A 12,452-nucleotide genomic window follows, 5' to 3' on the forward strand; every position below is an offset into this window, starting at 1 on the left:
GAAAAATGTGTTTGGCATAGTCATTTATGATTTCAGAGCGTATCTTCCGGCAGTGGCAGTCAAACAGACCCAAATACTTTAACCTTTGTGCAAGACAACTCTACACACTCTTTAATATGTTCAATTTATTCAAGCTCGCTTTACACACTCTTCCAAGTGCATCTCATGATGAAAAGGACAACCAACACGCAACACCCAATAGGATGAATGCTTCTTGCGTAATACATACAGCAGCTCTATTATTATATCTCGGTAGAAAGGGAAAATTAGGGCGTGCACAACAAGTAGGCTTTACACTAGCATGCATATATGGAGATTATTATTACAATTACATGTATTTGCTCTTGTGATGAAATGGTGTCAAACCGTGTCTTACATCTCATGATGAAACTTCAACCAAGTCAACATGAAAAATCTTTCCAATAAGACATCACCAGTAAAAGCAGCAGAAACATTGAACGATGGTTAAGTTACGAGATCGAATGGTGTGTATCTGAGCTGCTGCTAATCCCATAAGCTGCTGCATACCCGGTGGTGGCTGCCTTGAGAACCACCCAATCACTTGGAGCTTTTGTACAGCTCATCAATTACACTCTGAAACCCGACAAAAATTCATTAGCATTCCATGGATTAACTGCACTCTTCTAATAGGATGAAGAGTGCCAAGAACATCTAATGCTCTACTTTTGTCTTAGAAACAGGATACCAAGTTTTTGCCTTTTTTTTTTTCTTTCTTTTTTTGTATTCTACCAGAGGAATATAGTGCCGCAGTTTCAACTGTTTATTGTTTCAAGAACATGAATGGTGAGGGTGAAGGCAGAAGACAATGACAGCTGGAACAGAGAGTAAACTTCAGTAACAAGAATTATATATATATATATATGTATCTCTCCAAAAGATAGAACAAAAAATTCCCCTAACAACATGTTCAACTACCATAAGAGGTGCCAATAATTTGGTAAAGTTAATAGCAGATGACTCCGCAATGTGGTTGATGATCAGACCAATCCAATTCCAAATGAACATTTTGTAGAGGAAATATACTGAGACACATCATCCAGAAAATTTCCTAATAAATATTATCTATATGTTGATGTATAAATATAGAACATATTATACTAACCAGTGAACTCTCAACACCAAGTACAGTACAAATTCTAAGATATTCTGAAACACAAGAAAATCCAACTGGAACTTAGCAGAAAATCCACGAGGTAGAGAAAACAGACATGTACCTGATAATGCTTTAGTAGCTGTGGCCGCTTCTTTTTGTATGTTGGGGTTAGCAAATCACGCTCCATATCAAATGGTTCTGGATCCAGGTGAACGGCTTTAATGAGCTCGAAGCCCTTTAACTGCCAGGATATGAGATCAGGTAACATAGAGGATCTTAGGAAACAAAAAAGAACATTCTCACATGATACAAGTAATATCTACCAAGCAAAATGAAACTTGAGTTAGGCCAAGTCACCTTCTTTTCTTTCCCAATCTTAGTTAGTTCCCCCAAAATGTACTCTTTCGCTTTTGGATTTTCACAGAGCGTTGCAAAATCCCCAGTAATACCGGTCAGTTCAGCCCAATGCTCAAGAGCTTGCTTATTGGGATTGATTATAGCAATGAGGAAAGACTCGAAACTATTTCCATATACCCATATCTGAAAAAAATTTTGTGGGTGAGATATAATGAACATACACTATGGAAATAAAGCATTTTATAAATGTGATCCCTAACCACTATGTGATCATACAATTAGCTAAGTGGCGGCTTTGAGAATGTCAACAAACTTTTCGCTTCTCATGAAATTATAACATATAACAGTAAATAATTGTGAAAATCTATGACAATGCCACTTCATCACTGACTGAACTATAGAAAAAAAAATGGAATCACAATGTTTTACAGAACGTACTAAGAATACGAGATCGTGATGTTTCTACCCTAATCATGCTAAAATAAAAATTGCGTTTGCACATATACAAAGCATAATTCTTTCTGAGGTGGTACTTGAAAAAACATACCGAATCGATACCAGAAACAAGGGCATATATGTTCTCCAAATTTTCAACCGCAACATATTCTCCTTGTGAAAGTTTAAAAATGTTTTTCTTACGATCAATTATTTTCATACTTCCGTCCGGCTGCCATTCACCAACGTCCCCTGAAAACAAAAGATAATGAAGACCAGAACCAGATCTTACATCTAAACACAGTGTGGTGGAAATAAACAAAGCAATCCTTCCCCCTAAGAGTTGGCATCTGTCAGTAATCAATATCTATTGGTACATGTATGGTAGAGTAACCATTACTTATGATAGATATCTGCTCTTGGACCAAAAATTCAAAATCAACGAAGCCAAACTCAAAGCTTCACCAGTGAATATTCATTCATCTTATTGTAAGGATGACTTCAGTAAATGTCCATGCACAACAGATAGATGCTGAGACAAACCTGTATGAAACCATCCATCAACCATAACCTCTTCTGTGAGGTCTTCTCTTTTGTAGTAACCTGAGAATAAAGTATTTCCTTTGATGCAGATTTCTCCACGAGGAACTTCTGAAAGAGCATCATATCCCATCTCGGGAACGGACTCCAAACGCACATCGACGTTTGGTACTGGTGGTCCTACCGTTCCTAGCATGGAAAGGTCATTAGGCAATGACACAAATGTTCCAGCACATGTCTCCGTAAGACCTACCATCGAAAGATAAGGAATCAGCCATCAGCTACAAACTCCAGCACAAAATATATCAAATTCAGTCATCTGGTTTATGAGATATTAACACAAATAACAAAGATGGATTAGCATACACAAACATCCTTGGACACGTGTAAATAGAAGTATCTTTCTGTGATTATTTATGGAACCTAAATAGATGGGGCATTACTGCTTCTTGTTGTGCTGCTGTTGCATCTGTACATACATATATGGATTTGATTTATGTGATGTTTCTGGATTTCTTCACATATAACACTGAATAAATCATCCTAGTGGATACTTGAAAAAGTCACTTTATTGTACTTACAAGGAAAATTCAGATCAAAGTCTTCCTTATGATCCATTCAGTAGAGATAAACAAAGAGCAGTTTAGCTTTAATATGTTCAATGTTTTACTATTATTAAAACGTTGCACATTTCGTGTGCCTTGTAGTCCCATCTCCAACATTAGAAGATCAAGAGAGTTAAAATGCCTAAGAACTCTACCGAAGCAATTGCATGGAAGATAATTCTACCAAGTGGCTACAACTCTAGGTAAAAGAGAGAACTGAAATAAAAGGTAAACACTTTCTAGAATCACTTCTTTGATGGCCAACTTAGATGATGCTTCTTTGATCGGATATATAAGATGACCTACTAAGATGCTTCAAGTAGGTCTCAAATTTCAATAAAATCATCACCTTCGAATGAAATTATTCAGGCTAAATTACTAGTAAACATGAGCCTTTAAATAAATACTAGACCTTCACATTTTTTAGGACAAAACTGATTTTAATATTTCCAAACATTTATACAAGGTCAAGGATGAACACCAACAGATCCTTACTCGTGCACAGCAGATTTCCGATTCAGTCAACCAAATCATCATTTTGGAATAAAAGACTGAAGGACAAATAGCACAGATAAGTCATTAGTAATGATTTCCATCAAAGCTCTACATAAGAATTTAGTGTTTTGGGCCAAAACTTTGAAGTTCCAAGAACTTACATGTAACAGCAAGAATCGCCTAACTATTATTAGAGTAGTAACAGAAAGTTTCCATGTATCATTTTCTTCCCAATAACTAAGAACAATATATTAATGCAAAATGTGTTACGAAAGACTCCCTCAATGTCAGAGGTGATAAGGTTTACAAATATCCTGGCAAATCTCCATGTATCTTTACATGCCAGATAATATATACTGGTCCATGACCAAAATGGATGGCTAAGCATTGAGTTCTGCAAGAACCAGAAACATTCACAACTCTACTTTTTATATCTTTCTGATATTTCAGTTCTGTATTTGTCAAAGTGGATCCTTAACTGAATTGAGCTACATTTTAAAGAAGCTTTCTTGTTGGGTTAGGGACTTTCAGGGGAGCCATGGACCATGGGCTCATCTTGTCTGCATCATCAGGAGAACACAAAGATTGGAGGGTGTCTTGTTGAATCAGGAGTGTGTCATACAACTACATTATAATGTTCTACACAAATTTCCATGCATCACGGTACTTTAGTCCTAGTAATAGAGACTATAAATGGATATTCTTTTGCTTGTTATTTGGCATTTCTGCAAGCATTTTCCAAGTTTAAATCCTTAAAATCTATAATGTTTACTACATATGTTTTTTAAAATAACATCTGGTGCAAAAAAAATAAAAGTACTACCAAACAGTATAACCAAATTAAACATATTAAATTAGTGCAAGACCTTGTGTTCCAAACCTAATTATTTGGCTTGCATATTCTGGCTTAGATAATAAAAGCAAAACCTACATAGAATTATAATTTCTCCCACTATGTAATCTATTTCTACATGTGCAAAAAGATTGCTCCCAATTCGTAAGCATAAGCTAGAACAACCAACCGACCTTATGGTTTAAACAGAAAACCAGTTTCTTGACAAAAGAAATCTTAAGCACCAACTTAGATGAGATCACATCAGGTCAAGAACCAAGTATTTTGAGGGAATTATTTGTTTTGATATGATACAGTGTGTTCTGTATGTTTGAGGTTTGTCCAGTGACAGAATAGTTGCAACAGTAAATAAGAAAAAAAAAAATTCTTGCTAAAGCATGATTTACATAGAAAACTTTGTCATGTGAATTGTGAATTTCCCTAAAGAGCATAAATCTGTGTATTCATTTTGTTATACCAGTGAGAAGGATGCAGAAAAATGTAAAAAATATAAATTCAACCACTTTTATACCATAGCCTTGTAAAACATGTGCACATGTCACCACTCGTAGAAATTGTTCCACATGGGTAGCTAAAGGAGCTGCTCCAGACAAGATGAGTCGGACATTTCCACCAAGCCCATGTTTTACCTAAATAAATTGTGTAAGCCCATTTTTGTAAGATATAGAAAAAATATTAGGATTGCTAGTCAAAATTCAGAAAATAAAGTTTACATAAAAAGATCTTCTGGTATTTTTCAATTACCTTGTTAAATACAAATTTATCACAAATTGTAGCTGCCTCATCATGCTTACTTCCTCTCATCATGTTATGAAGTTTGCTGCAAGTCTCAATCCACATGTAAGTCACAAGACCACCAAAGAGTAAAGATGACTCACATCTTAAACCAAATATCCAAAATTATAGCTATACCGAACAAGAAATAACAACAAAAGACAAATGTCTCGTCAAACAAATTTTCCAACTGGGAAAAAGGGCAGATGAATGAAAAAGTCAAAAGCTATTGACAGGGAGCATGGATATGTAGAGAATCACAGTGCCATGAAAAGAGGCTTAGCTACGGTTTTAAAATTAAATGATGAACACAAACTTACTATTTATAAGAGACGTTAAACAATGTCTGCTTCAGCATGCCTCCAGAGGAAATCTTGGTTTGCAGTCCTGTGAAACAAGTGGAGGATGATATGTGAATAAGATAAACGTCTACGATTACAACCGACGGTCCAAATGCTAGTCAGTATGGGCAATAGCACTTGATTGCTAGAAACCATATGCAGTTTCAGTATAACTGTATAAAATGGAAGAACAATTTAGGTTCCTGTGTCAGGTACTTAGAAAAATGTGCACTGATAACAGATTGCACTGTACACCTTACAAGCTCACAAGCATACACATATCGGTCAGCAGTAAATACCATTGAGAACCATATCCAATTTTCCAATATCAGGTAAAGCATGTTGGCCACTAGTGGGACCCAAGCTGCAAGAGGACCAGGCCTTTCTGCAGAAGACTAGTCTGGTCGGATCCAAAAATTCATCAAGTCCTTGATGCATTTTAGCGAGCAGGCTGTCCCAAAGCTCCTGCTCATGAGATTACGTTACCTCGCTAACCAGAGAGAAGCGAAAGCCGGAGGTTCCCAGATTGCCCAGAGGATCATCACAAGGTTAGTTCTTTTTTCATTGGGTTCATCTCCCTCCCCCTCTTCCCTCCCTGTTCTGATGTCATTTTGGCTGACCAGCATTTCATGAGATGAACCACAGTTGTTTGCCAGATCAAAATCAGGAATCAAGCAAATTCCGACGAAACCACGGCTAAGTCAAGTTAAAGTCAAGTTATGTTCAGCCTAATCCCCATCCCAAAAGTCATGTCTATGCCAGACCACAGCATGACATGGAAAATTCCATACGCAAGTGCATGCAATACCAGAGATGTCAAGGATATAGGGTAAAGAGGTATATACATTTCAACTATTTAGAGCATACTGTTCCAAGTGCACATTCAATGACCTAAAGTCAAACGGCTTAATGAAACATTAGTACCATTTATTGATTACGATTGATGCAAACACTTAGATTTACAGCTTGCGCTCAAATACTGGGCATTGAAACATCCAAACAGTACCTGTATAAATGCGGTCCAGCACACGTGGAACAGCACAAAAGATGGTTGGCTTCAACTCCCCAATGTCTTCGACCAATAATTTGACATCCTGAATATGAAACATGTAACTGAGTAAGAGCTACTGATCAGCAAAGGTAGAATCTTAAACTGCAAGACTTACCCCACGCCAAAATCCAATTGAAGCTCCATGGAATATAAACAACTCTTCAATCACACGGTCAAAGATATGTGCAAGGGGGAGATATGACATGTAAACCTCATCTTCATGCAACTGTAAGAATTTAAAGTAGATATGAGCAAAACAAGAAGGGAAAAAAGAAAAGGAATTATCGATAAAATTGACAGCTTGCTCCAAAACAGTAGTTGATTCACAGAGCAAAGTAAGCTGTTCGAGCTCTAAGTCATAGTTTAGAGATATAAAAAACAGAAAGCAGAATTACCTGCTCATTCACACAATGAAGAAGGCGATCTACCCCAGAGATAAGAGTAATTATGCTATTGTTGGATATCATGACACCCTTGGGATCACCAGTAGTCCCACTGGTATACATAATGGTACATATGTCATCCTTCTTCTTCACAGGCAGATCAAAATGATTATTGCATCCCTGTATGTGGCACACATAAGTAGCAGCAAAGCCATTCTCTAACATGTAGAATGAACTTGTGAAAATCATAGACAAGAAAACCCAAAATTCCAGATTTGATCTAAACAGATCAGCACTTCTCAAAAAGATGCAAGTATTTCTCATAGAAAAAGTAACCATGATATACGTGCAAACTGCAGCAAACTGCAGAAGCTCATGAGTATTCAGAAGTCATATTGAAAGCATTATGATAACACCTTTAGATAGTGCATTATCTCTTCATTTACCACCAAGCTTATTCAGCAGTATGACTCCAACATGTTAATAGCTCATAAGAACTATTAGTTATTTAGCATCAGTTCTTGAAAGTTAAATAGTTCCAAATTGAAGTACCATACTGTCCAACAGCAATTAACAGTAGAACCTTTAGTTTCGTAGCAAATACTCAGCTACTAAACATGCTTGACTTCTATCCAAGTCCTTCGGTTTATGATTTTGCGATGAATAGTCAATTACTCCTATAACCTAAGCATCCAAGAGTTCACACAGATCAGAACACAAAAAAGTAGCAGGACACATACAAATATGAAACTTAAGATACAGGCAAGGGATCTTCTTTTGCTCAAGTCAGAGAGAAAATAGCCCACTAGAACTAACATTCAAGTGCCTTCTTATTTCAGCTTCCAATGCGAACTAATTAAACTACTTTTGGTGTGTCTTTGGAAAGTAAATCAAGCTTCAACTCACTTTAATAATTTCTCCAATAAAATTTGCTGGAGTGTTTATAGAAAACCTGTCTCTTCGGAGACATCCGATAAAATTGGAATGATACAGAATTTATAGAAAACCTTGCTAACATGGGAATGATGCATAAGAGGTGAATGTACACATGCTGAATCTCTCATAAGATACTAAATGCCTAGATGAAAGGTGATTATTTGGAGCTTAATAATCATTTCAACACAACAAACCTCATAACTAAACAAAATTAACCTACCAAGAGCAAGAATTCATCCCACTCGAATATTGCCAAACCAGACTTTTCAACTGCTTCTCTTTGTTCAAGGGTGACCTTGCCAAAACTGACAATTGCTGTAAATAGATAATAATTGTATCAACATAAAGGAGTAACAAAGATTGGTGTTGGAACTAATAAAATACATCAACTTACTTCTCAAAAATTTGGATGAATTTTGAAGAGTTTTCAGCACCTGGAAAATTTGTGGATTATTAGTACCAGCAGGCATATGGTACTTTTCACATTAGCAAACAAATCAATCATTGTGCTAAAGTCATTCTCCTAGCTATTTCAATGGCAGAAATGATCTATGTAGCCGACACTAATTAGGACTCATTTTTGTTGTTTTCATTTGCATGGCGTGTGAGGTACTGCAACAGTATTCACTGAGATTTATACATGAGAGACTGCTTAAACATTTTTCTATGCCAGGAAAAAACATTTAATAAGTTAAGATGACATAAATGTACCTCTGCGATCTTTTTCTCCTCTACAAAAGCAATCTGAACCTCTGCATGACATAAAATAAATTCTACTGCACCAGCACCTGTAACCAATGCAAAATGCAATTAATATTGTATGTGCAATGTCAACAAGCAGACAGTAGCTTCTGCTCCTACTCCTACATCAAATTTTAACCATTGTTGCTTTAGAATCTATGGAAAAATCTGCTAAGAATGTAGTCCTACTTACCAAGTGTATCATACAAAGGGACACAATATATCCCATGAGCGTTGCATGCCTGCAAAGTCAAGAAAGAAACTAAATAGTAAAAAAAAACAAATTGTGGTCTGCTTGGGCAATTATTTGCTTCAAACTTCACAAATAGGATGATGATTGGATAAGAAATAAAGCCCCACACTACAGTAATAGTTGAAAACACAATCATTTTCCATTATCAAATCATATGAAGTCTCAGTTTGAACAGAGGCAGTTAAAAATATTGCAGCTGACTGGTCACTGGAAAGACATGCTCAAATGTAAAGCACATTTTACCTCCATACTAACGACCCACTCGGGACAGTTAGCACCATAGATACCGCAGCGACCACCCTGCAAAGGAGCAATTACAGATTTTCTAGTGAGATTCAACAGTCTTCATCAATAAAATCAGTGCCATATTACCACATCATATTTCTTTAGAAGGAAAACATGAAATGACTTCCTTAGATGCTAGTAAGTGAACAAGCTGACATCTTGAACAGGCGTAAGTTGCACTTAACCTAGTATAAGCAATCATATGTTGTTCATACAAAGAAGCACGTGATTTCAAAGTACACAAAAACACTGGGAGTGAATCAACATTGCATGCAAGGCTCGATTTTGGAGAAGAACAAAACACGGTTCATAGCAAGATGCAGAATGAAAATCATTCCATAGAACTTTAAGCTCCATACAAATAGAAATAAGGATAGCATGAAGGACAGAAGTACTGGGGTGGCTTACAAAGAAGTCGGACCAAAAATTTAACACCATACTTCTAAGATAGGTAGAACACCCAAGTGACGTACTGGAGTCTAACACTACGATGAAGTTCATGAACTCTTAAATCAGTCATTTAAACTCAAGATAGAGATAACTCACTGCTGGCATTTTGATGCTTGATTGGCAGTACAACACAAACTATGAAACAAGAAATAGTACAACATCCATACAATGTTGCACATGTTCTGTGTGCCAGCTAAGTACGAATGTTGGCATAATGCTGATGGCACAATTTTCCAAATATCCCTCATAAATTATGGCAATGTAGAATATCAAGGGCAAACTGAGCTAATGGCTATAATAATTTTGGGATAATATGACAGCTCTAACACTAGGCACTGGAGCTGGTTAAGTTATCACACACCTGAAATATGAATGTTCCTTGTCAGGTATCAAATTTAAGCATCTCGTTACAGATCATCAACATAGATATCTTGACTGGTTGTACCATAAGCATGTTAACTCAAAGATCAGTTTAAGTATAACTAAAGTCAGACACATAAATCTGAAGGAAATTCAGAATTAAATAACAAAATGTGAAATGGAAAGTCCTCAGCATTCCAACAGTTATTTCTGCTGCATCAACAATTAGGATCTTGCGACACATCCCAGTTGCAAGTTTGCAACTAGCGTCAGAAGTCCTAACACCAATTATTGGAAGGGAAGTTCTAGAAAATGACAACCAGCACTAATTTGGCATGTTAGTCATGGTTGGATGTGTAGTTTTGGTCACATTTGAACACACAACAATGACTGTGATCTCCATTTCAGCGAACAGAACTCGATGAAATGTGAAACCCTTCCTGTTTCCTCCCCTGTTCTCATAACATGGTGGATAATCACCCATCATGAGAATTACCTGGGTGAAATCATTTTGCATCACCTCCACAAGGTTTCGAACTCAAAGGCGAGGAGGGTAGCTAACCAGTAAACCAAGACCGAGTTTCGCTCCTTTTTTTTTTTTTTCCCTCTTGTTGCCATACAGTTCTCAAGTATGGTTTTGACCACCAGTTCCAAAAAGGACCGCACTTGCAAAAAGAACTTTGGTGTAACATCACTTGTCGGAAGCTATTCCACAAAATTGGTAGTAACGAATGATACTCTACCATGAAGAATTCGGTGTCAGCAGTGATATGTGGAACACTCTAGACCAATTATGGATATCACGGCAGTTATATGTGGAGAGGTTGGTGGAATATCAGATCAAGCATTTATAGATAGACTAACATTGTGATGGCAAGAGATTACAGAGCCCATGAAACTGAACTAGTTAGGGATATGTAAACACAAACTCATATCTATCTTCGCAGTCAAGATTTTACAATATGCTGGTAGTTTCCGCGGAAGACCATTTTGTCAGTAAACATGTCGGTCAGCAACCAGACCATTAACTCCACGCAGAGCAAAGAGAGAGAGACAGAGAGAGAGTCACGCTCATCGTTACCTGATCGACCCCACGACTTCTGATGGAAGCCCCAACTTTGATCACAGTGTCATACACCTCCTTATAAGTTATCCAGACATATTCACCCGCCTGCAGAAGCACACGTCAAAGCCGAATCGAAGCAAACGATAGAATAAGACGACGAGAAAGAAACCGTGACGTCGTGCCCGACCTTCCCATCAACAACCTCGCGGCGGCCAAGCATCCGGTTCCCGGGATGCCTCTCGGCGGACAAGCTGAATCAACGGGGGAGGGGGGGAAACCAATCAGAATCGCAAGCATCAATTCTTCCCAAACACGGTATATATTTCCTCCGAAAGAAGAAACGAATCAAGAAGGGAAAGGCGAGAGTCGGCGATGATGGAGAGGAGAGGGGAGGGGAGGGGAGGGGGAGAGATACAGATCGAGATCGACCGAGGGAGGAAGGATGGGGATGAACGCGTACCGGAAGACGTCCCAGCAACTGTCGACGCCGGGGATGGGCGGGGGGAAGCCGTCCTTGGCGAAGGCGCTGCGGTAGGCGGGACCGACGGAGGGTCGGCCGTCGGCGGCCTCCCGTCCCTTCTCGACCTCTAGAAGGTGCTTCATCTCTCCGCCGCCACCGATGGATCTCCCCGTCCGTCGTCTCTCCAGCCCTATCTATAACTGAAACAGGGAATCCCAAGTCGGCGATGCTATTTATAGAGGTGGGTGATCCAAATAAAGAGTGACGGGCGGGGCAGGGGAGTTGGGGTGGGGGGGGGGGGGGGGGGGTTGAGGAGAGGCGACCGCAATAGATTTGGTGGCTGGAGGCTGGAGGCTGAGGCGGAGGTGGAGGTGGAGGTGGAGGTGGGTTGGACTTGGAGACACCTGCAGTCACAACTAGTCGCTCCTAACAAAGTCGAGGTTTGACCGGCTGTTGCCGGTGGTTTTACGTTAGTGTGAGGCCGACGAAGTCGCACCAAGCGGGCGTGGAACATCTGGAGTGACTTGTGGGGCACGGTGGGTGATGTCCATCCGACGGCGTCCTGATTGCCCTCCCGAATCCCGTGCACGGTGGCTCCTTCCCTCCCTCCCTCCCTCCCGGATCGGATGGAGATGGTCCATTTGACATTTATTGAGTTCGATGAATGGACGCGACAGAAGAAGAAAGTAGTAGTAATGGGGAGGCATCATCACCCATTACACATATATAATATCTATGGCAAGCGGTGGCTGAAAGGGCAATCTCATTCCTAATTTCCATCCCGATTTCGATTCGAATAAAAGGTCAAAACAGGAGGAGGAGGAGGATGATGATGATGGCAATTAAGATGCAAGAGGAGAAAGGAGTTGGGTGTGGAAACAAAAGTACACGCTACATTCACCATTATTATATAACATGGATGGATGGATGGATGAGGTGGATGAGCAGTCTCT

At 38.9% G+C, this 12,452-nt stretch overlaps 1 protein-coding gene across 1 annotated transcript; it reads right to left on the bottom strand.

The window, feature by feature from the left end:
• Positions 1-274: 274 nt before the first annotated feature.
• On the bottom strand, positions 275-12,081 carry LOC103979689 (long chain acyl-CoA synthetase 4). The gene is made up of 19 exons (XM_009395864.3): positions 11,500-12,081; positions 11,227-11,290; positions 11,055-11,144; positions 9,122-9,178; positions 8,819-8,867; positions 8,596-8,672; positions 8,279-8,318; positions 8,105-8,199; positions 6,961-7,128; positions 6,681-6,791; positions 6,521-6,608; positions 5,494-5,560; positions 5,144-5,219; positions 4,911-5,028; positions 2,450-2,695; positions 2,019-2,158; positions 1,472-1,654; positions 1,236-1,355; positions 275-594 (listed from the first exon to the last, which is right to left on the bottom strand). Exons 1-19 carry the CDS (start codon positions 11,640-11,642, stop codon positions 559-561), a joined length of 1,968 nt encoding a protein of 655 aa, XP_009394139.2. The 5' UTR covers positions 11,643-12,081; the 3' UTR covers positions 275-558.
• Between the last annotated feature and the right edge of the window lie 371 nt (positions 12,082-12,452).

This window comes from Musa acuminata, chromosome BXJ3-3, assembly GCF_036884655.1.
Source record: "Musa acuminata AAA Group cultivar baxijiao chromosome BXJ3-3, Cavendish_Baxijiao_AAA, whole genome shotgun sequence".
Classification (NCBI taxonomy): Eukaryota; Viridiplantae; Streptophyta; class Magnoliopsida; order Zingiberales; family Musaceae; genus Musa; species Musa acuminata.